General features: G+C 40.2%; 1 protein-coding gene across 1 annotated transcript; it reads right to left on the bottom strand.

Moving 5' to 3' along the window:
* Positions 1 to 374: 374 nt before the first annotated feature.
* LOC140522529 (mas-related G-protein coupled receptor member X4-like) lies at positions 375 to 5106 on the bottom strand. The gene is made up of 3 exons (XM_072637940.1): positions 4892 to 5106; positions 1319 to 1412; positions 375 to 1250 (listed from the first exon to the last, which is right to left on the bottom strand). Exons 1-3 carry the CDS (start codon positions 5104 to 5106, stop codon positions 375 to 377), a joined length of 1185 nt encoding a protein of 394 aa, XP_072494041.1.
* Positions 5107 to 8153: the final 3047 nt, after the last annotated feature.

Genomic DNA, 8153 nt, shown 5'->3' with positions numbered 1-8153 from the left:
GGGCATTGAGGCTGAAGTCAGGAACACCTGAGCTCAAATCGAGTCTGAGTCACTTAGTAACTTTGGGACCCAGGGTCAGTCAGTGAATCTTTGCCTGCCACAGCTTCATCTCCTGTACAAAGGGAACCACTAGAGCAAGTACTTACCAAGAATATTGTGGGAATTCAATGAGATATACAAAGCTCTTAGAAAAGTGCCTGGCATAAATTAGACACCTAATAAAAACTCATTCACTGAGAAGAGTTGAAAAGCTAGGCACAAAGAGAAGACACGAGGTAATTCTGGCTCCCTACCCAGGGAGGATGGAGGAGGGCTGCAGAGGGTGAGAGAGCTCATTTCATACCCTCTTCTGAGCCAGTATCTTCTTCTTAGCATTAGAATGACGTCTCCCGGGCATTGGTGAGCTGGGAGTCCCTTTTCTCAGCCTCCAATTCCTGCTCGTCAGCCAGCGCCCTCTGAAGGACCACCCTTAGCGTCTCCCTCCCTCTTCCATGCCTTTGTCTGCCCAAGAAGAAGTAAATGAAGGGGTATGCACTGCTTTTCAGGCAGGCCAGGAGCCTAAGGACACAATAAACCACGTAATCCAATCTAAAGTAATCCGAGGGAAATAAGCGATATAGGGGAAACCTCATTATTGCCTCTTGGATTGCCCTGGGAAGGCCACAGAGCAAGAACACGAGCACCATGAGCAGGATGAGTAGGTAGAGTCTGGGGGGCTGCCGGCGCTGGGAGCTGCATTGGACCCTCAGCAGCAGAGTCAGGCTGGACCCGCACATCACTGGGGTGAAGTGGACTAACCACACGACTGGTAATCTCGGGAATCCTTCACAGAAATCCCACTTCTCAACACAAATACAAAGGAAAACATCTGCTCCCCAGAACAGTCCCGTCAAAACCCAGAGGACAGCACACACAGCTGCAGACGTGTTCTTGGGGCGGTCCTGTAGGTACCAGCTTGGGAAGAGCATGGCTAGACAGCGCTCTGTGCTGATAGCAGCGAACAGGCTCAGACCCACGGTGCAGATCGCGTTTGCGAGGTACATTAATAAATAGTTTATCAAAGAATAATACACAGAGATAAATAGTTCTTCCATCAGGATCAGAAAGTAGCAACAAAGGAAGAGGAGGTCGGTCCAGGTCAAGTTCAGGATGTAGGTGGAGAAGGGATTCCTCCGGGTCCGGAAGTTCAGAAGCCACAGGACCATGCTGTTGCCCACCAGCCCGACCAGGACCAGGACCAGAGAGAGGATCTGCGCCCAGTAACTGAAATAATGTTCCACGGGTGGCCAAAAACTGAGCTCCTGTTTACAATTCTCACGCTTGCGTTGTCATAAACGTTTTCCCGCTGCCCAGGTGAGGGGGACACAGCCATGGTGGTTGGTCCCAGCTCCATCAAGCTCCTCTCAGACGCCCTGGGGAACATGAAGACAAGGAAGTGCTTCAGGGACTTTCCCAGAGATTTACTGACCTCCCTCTTTCCACAAGTGAGAGCCTCCTCTTTCCCATGCCCTCTCTCTCTCTTGGAGGCCACGAGGTGGCGTCACAGTGCAGAGAGCGCTGGGCTAGAGTAAGAAATGATTTCAAATCTATTCTCATACATTTACTGCGTTTGGGGCCCTGGACAAGGCTCTTACCATCTGTCTGCCTTAGGTTCTTCAACTGTAAAATGGGGCTAATGAGAGAACCTACCTCACAGCGTTCTTTCTAGAATCAAATGAGGTGGTATTTGTAAAGTGATTAACTCATTGTATATGCTTAATGTTTTCTCCTGTTATGGTGTTTTAGTGCAGCACTGAAACGAGCCTCTTGCCGATGACTAGGATGATACTTGCCTCGCATCTTTTTCCTAACGTGGGTCCAATTCGTCCTTCCTTTCTATCTTCTCTTTCTTTAGACTGTAGAGGAATCCACCAGGGCCTGATCCAAGTGGACAGGATTAAGGGTGGGTTGAATCACTTAATTCACTGCCATAGACTTTTTTCATTTATATATGGACAAATATATTCATTTGTTCATTTACTTATTAATTCATAAATTATTTGATAAATATATTCGTAGTTTCAAATACTCATGAACACTTTTCTTTTTTTAATGTATTTTTAATTTTCAATATCATGCCATCAACTCAGAGTGTAGCTTTTTAAAAATATATACAATTTATTTTTTTTCAGTTTTCAATATTCATTTCCACAAGAATTTGAATTCCAAATTTTCTCACCATCTCTCCCCACCTCCCACTCTGGGACAGCATTCACCTTATCCACCGCTTCCTCCAGTCTGTCCTCCCTTCTGTTACTGCCTTCTTCTTACATCCACCTCCCTTTATTTTCCTGTAGGGCAAAATAGATTTCTGTATCCCATTGCCTGTATGTCTTCTTGCCAAGTTGCATGCAAAATATTTTTTTACATTCATTTTTAAAGCTTTGAGTTCCATATTCTCTTCTTTCCTCTTTCTCCACCCACCCTCATCAGAAAGCAAGCAATTCAATATAGGTCATACATGTGTACCCATGCAAAACAGTTCCATAATAGTTAGGTTATGAGAGACTAACCACATTTTCCTCTGTCCTCTCCTTCCCTCCATTTATTCCATTGTCTCCCTTGACTTTCTTCCCACAATAGTGTTTGCTTCTGAGTATCCTTTTCCCCAATTTGCTGTCCCTTCTATTATTTTCCCTCTCCTGTACCCTGCCCCTTGCCTTCCTACAGGGTAAAATAGATTTCCATGCCCAATTGTCTGTGTGTTGTTCCCTTCTTAAGTCAACTCCCATGAAAATAAGGCTCACTTATTCCCTTTCATCTCCCCCTTCTTCGCCCACATTGTAAAAGATCTTTTTTGTCTCTTTTATCTGAGATGTGAGATGATTTGCTACATTCTACCTCTCCTTTCTCTTACTCCTGTTACATTTCAATAAACAGTAAATTTTACTTTTGAGGTATTCTCCCTTCATAATCTGCTCATTCTGTGCCCTTTGTGTATGTGTACATATAAAGATACACATAACACACATATACAAGTGTATATGCATACATGTGTATGTACCTACATACAAACATACACTCATATGTACACCTGCACACATATACACATAAATACATATCCATACACACCTACATATACCTATGCATATATATTTTTATATATGCATGTATGTGTATATATAATATGCATATACATATATTTTATATATGTCTGTAAATATATATAGACAGAGATATGTATATGTTCCATTTCAGTGTTCTAATATTGAACAAGGTCTCATTTGTCACAAATATCATCTTTTCATGTAGGAATGTAAACAGTTCACCTTTAATGAGTTCCTTAATGCTTCTCTTTCCTGTTTACCTTTTCATGTTTCTCTTGATTCTTGTGTTTGAAAGCCAAATTTTCTATTGAATTCTGAGCATTTTCAACAAGAATAATTGGAATGCCTCTGTTCCATTGCAATTCCATTTTTTCCCCTCAAGTATAATTCTCAGTTTGCTGGGTAGGTGATTCTTGGTTTCAAACCTATTTCCTTTGTCCTTTGGAATATCATATTCCAAGGCCCTCCATCCCTTAGTGTTGAAGCTGCCAAATCCTGTATTATTCTGATTGTATTTACACAATACTTGAATTGTTTCTTTCTGGCTACTTGTAATAGTTTCTCCTTCATGGGGGAACTCTGGAACTTGGCTACAAAATTCCTAGGAGTTTTCCTTTTGGACTCTCTTTCAGGAGGTGTTCAGTTAATTCTTTCCATTTCTATTTTACCTTCTGGTTCTAGAATATCAGGACAATTTTCTTTTGCAATGTCTTGGAAGTTTTTGTCTAGGCTCTTTTTTGGATTATGTATTTCAGATAGATGAAAGATTTTTATATTATATCTCCTTGATCAGTTTTCCAGGTCACTTTTTCCCATTGAGTTACCTCACATTGTCTTCTAGTTTTTCATTCTTTTGGTTTTGTTTTACAATTTCTTTCTCTCTCATGAAGTCATTAAATTCCATCTGCTCCGTTCCAATTTTTAAAGAACGATTTTTTTTCAGTGAGCTTTTGGATCTCCTCCTCCATTTGACCAGTTCTTTTTAAGGCATTCTTCTCCTCATTGGCATTTTGGACCTCTCTTGCCGTTTGGGTTAGTCCATTTTTAATGATGTTATTTTCTTCAACATTTTAGGGGGATCTCCTCTAGTGAGCTATAGACTCATTGTTCATGATTTGCTTGCATCACTCTCATTTCTATTTCCAATTGTTCCTCCACCTCCCTTACTTGATTTTCAAAATCCTTTCTGAGCTCTTCCATGGCCTAAGACAACTTCATATTTTTTTTGGAGGCTTTGGATATAATAGCCTTGATGGTGCTTTCTTGCTCCAGTTGTATGTTTTATGATTCAGTTTTCCTCTGATTGTATGCTTTCATCTTCATCATCCAAAAGGATGGAAGAAAATATCCTTTCACCAAGAAAGTGACCTTCTATAGTCTTTTTTTACACCTTTTGGGTCATTTTCCCGGCCAATTACTAGAATTTGGAATCCTTTGTCAAGTGGAATGTATAGTTTCCCAGGCTTCAGAGGTTTTGTGCAGTTGTTCTCTTAGATTACTCTTCTCCTGGCATGCACTCTTGTCTGTGCACAACCATTGGCACTCTTATCTGCCCCGGAGTTGTGAGTAGGATTCCCTCTCCACAGCCACCACCAGCACCACTACACCACCACTCCTCCTCACCCCAGGATGACCACTCAGGGGTGTAACCTTGATCAGCTGCTCAATTCTCCCATCTTTTGTATACCAAGAGCTCTTGAAGTGGCAGTTATTGAGGCTTTGGTTGCTACCACCCTGGAGCTGGGGCGAGGATCAGTTCTAGGGCTGGACGACACTCCCTTCTCACTGAGAAAGAGCTTTCTCACAAACGTTTGAAGCTGTCTTTGCCATTTGTGGACTGAGACATCTGGAAAGCATGTCTAGCAACTGCCAGTGATTCAGTACCCTGAAGCCTGATGAAGTACCTTCTGTGCCAACATGGCCCACAAGGGGCTGCACTCTGCTCAAAGCCCAGAGCAATCGACCCTTCCTGTAGCCTTTCCACGCTGTCATGGATTGAAAAACTGTTTAACTCTCTCATTTCATGGTTTCTGCTGCTCTAGAATTAGTTTATTTGTTTTAACAGTTATTTTAAAGGTTGTTGGGGGACAGCTTGGGCAGGACCTTGCTTCTACACCACCATTTTGGTGGCAGGTCACAGTCCATCTTTTGAAAATCAATAATTGAAGGAGAAAAATACTTCAACACATTTATCCATCATATTAACCAAGACCAGCAGTATACACATTAATTCACACTTTTAGTCACCCACCTCTGAACAGGAAGGATGGAAATGTAATTATCAGTTCATTGCTTTTCTGTGCTATCTTCAATAAACAATAGTGGGTATAGGACATAGAGAGAAAAATCATTTTCTTTCCCACGTTTTGTGTTAAAAATACAAGGAAAATGAAATCGTTGCTACTGGAAGTAGGTGATATTCTAATGTGAGTGAGCAGAGGGAAGGAGCCTGTATTACCAGGTCATCATTTTACTCAAGACCAGGTAATTAACCAGTGGAGAATCAGACCAACATCAAGAAGTAGGTTGTTTTGTTTTACTCTTTTGTCTTCTATTTCATCTTCATTGACAAATAAAGTCTTTTGGGGACCAAAAAGCTAGACAGAATCAGAGTATTTCTCCAGACTGAGAAACAACAAAAATCAAGGAGACATGGTGACCATCAAGACTAAACCAAGTGTCTTGGAAGGAGAGACTAGGAATAAGCACATTGCCCTCCTCTGTGGGTAGGGAAAGGTGAAAGCTTCACAGCAAGACTGTCCCTCACTATTAGGGCCAAGGCCGAAAATATTTTTACATGCAATTGGGAAATGCTTAACAAGTAATATAAAAGTGTCCATTAAAAAGTTGAAAAAGAATTCCTAAAAGGAAATTCCTGAATTCTCTAGAAACAGAGATTAGAACAAAATGCAAGTAGAAAAAAGGTGCTGATCCACTCAAGAGAGAAACCTTCAAATGAAAAATTCTGAGAACATTATGGCCAAATTCCGAAGTTTCCCAGTCAAATGGAGTGGGGAAGATCACCACAGAAAGAAAAACCAAGAAAGAATTCAAATAGTTTGGAGTCACAATCAAGATGGCACCTTATTTAAGAGCAGAGAACTTGGTATAAGGTATGAGAGAAAGCAAATTGTAAAGATTTGTAATCATAACTGTCTTACAATGAAAAAATGAATATAATTCCGCAGTGGAAAGGAAACTTTTAAAGAAGTAAAATCCACGAAATCCTGATGAAAAGATCAAAGCTGTATAGAAACCCTGAAGTACAAAGTCAGGAGTCAAGACAAAAATAAAGTGATAAAGAGAATGAACAATATTCAAAAGCGAAACAAAGGTGAGCTGCTTACATTCTGTTATGGACAGATGGTACAAGTGTACCTTCTGAACCTGAATATCATCTGTGGACTTGGAGGGAGTGTAATAAGAAAAAAAAAACTGGAGGAAGGTCTGTTTTTTCTTGGTGATCTCAAGGAAAGAATAGAAAAAGAAGCAAAAGGCAAACACTTGGTGGGGGGAAGAGGGAAAGGAAATATATTAATAATTTTATCAAAATATCAGTATGTGAAAATAGATATGTAGAAAAAGAAAGTGTAGGTGGTGGTGGGGAAGGGCAGAGTCTTGAACCTTGCTCTCATCCGAACTCACCAAAGTGAAATAGAATACAAACACAAGCACAAAGACCCTCAGCTGTGTATAGAAATACATTTCAATCAATGGGCATATCTATGATAAAATGAAGAATGGAGATGGAAAATTCTAGAGTAAGTTAAGGAAAGACGGGAAATTTTCAATAAGAGTTTCTTCTGCCCTAGTTAGATGATCATTTATCATGTATCTGAAAGTGGGGATTGTTTTGTAGATAGGGATTGGGAAACTCACTAACTTCACTTCAACATGTGAAATGCTATAGCAGTATTAGACCTTTGGCCCTTCAGCCACTGAGATATAGTCAGGGACTGCACAATGTGCAATTTCAGCAAAACCTCTGAGGGGAAATTCTGTCTTTTTTCTTTTTCAAAGTGGCTTGGTCCTTAAAAAGAAGGGTCCCCCAAGAAATGCTTATTTTCTTCACTGGTCTACCTCTCTCTAGACTCTATTTGATATTCTAGACTGTCTCAGAAAACAGAACTGCAAACATGGAACAGAGGGCCCAGAGTGTCTATGAGTTCACTCCAAGCTCAGCCTCTTGGAACATTGTTATAGTTTGAACAAAGGTGAGGTTTTTAAAAATCTCCTTAATCTATAATTTATTGTCTGAATCTTCCCATTCTCCTGCCTCCCTGCTCATTCTCCTGACCGCAACCTGGAGACCATGTGTGGGAACCCTCTCAGAACACGGTATAGAGCATACAGAAAATGTAACCAAATATCTACTATGTCCGCACTAAAGGACAGGACAAAGTTCTCAGTTAGTCTCTGAGAGTTCAGTGTTTTAGAATCCAGGTCTGCTACTTTACTACTTCCCATCCCAATTTGCAGCCTTTCTAGATTGTTTGAGATCTTGTTAATTCGAGAATATTGTCTATCCTTAGCCCTCCCCCATATTTTTATCTTGATTTTTAAAAAAGTTTTGTATGCCTTTGTTTTAGTTTTTGATAAAAATTATAAGGATGTCCTTAGTGCCCTACTTTGGACTCTTCCCACAGGATTGATGTCAAAGGATTCATAATTAAGTTTTTACCTGAAAATTCAATTAATTTCCAAATCATCTAACTACCGGCAATTATATTGCTCTCTGTCATAAATAGAGACTTTAAAAAACTATTTGTTACAATATAAGCAAAACATTTTAGGGTCATAGAAAGTATCAACAATCACCCTCTTCAGGGACACACTTTTGTGTACACACAGGAACATATAGAATCACACAGGAAAATGAAAGAATATGTCTGTGTACAGAGAACCACAAACAAATGCTTTGTGTTTATAAATGCAAAATTATTTACGCATATGAGAGGAAAGAGATGGAAATAAAAGCAGTCAGAGGATGACACTTGAGAAATGGCGAGATATATTTCAGAATCGTTGGGAAGGGATTGCTATGGTGGAGTAGAAGAATTTTAATCA

This window comes from Notamacropus eugenii, chromosome 2 (genome assembly GCF_028372415.1).
Source record: "Notamacropus eugenii isolate mMacEug1 chromosome 2, mMacEug1.pri_v2, whole genome shotgun sequence".
Lineage (NCBI taxonomy): Eukaryota > Metazoa > Chordata > Mammalia > Diprotodontia > Macropodidae > Notamacropus > Notamacropus eugenii.
The sequence above is the reverse complement of the archived record's forward strand: the minus strand, read 5'-3'. Positions and strand labels throughout refer to the sequence as shown.

What these genes read in the sequence shown, in the direction of transcription:
- LOC140522529 (XM_072637940.1), bottom strand. Translation starts at nt 5,106, where the DNA reads ATGAGAGAGTTAAACAGTTTTTCAATCCATGACAGCGTGGAAAGGCTA. An exon ending in AAAGACAGCTTCAAACGTTT is followed by an intron (nt 1,413 to 4,891) that starts GTGAGAAAGCTC and finishes CATGTTCCCCAG; the next exon opens with GGCGTCTGAGAGGAGCTTGA. An exon ending in ACGTTTATGACAACGCAAGC is followed by an intron (nt 1,251 to 1,318) that starts GTGAGAATTGTA and finishes TACTGGGCGCAG; the next exon opens with ATCCTCTCTCTGGTCCTGGT.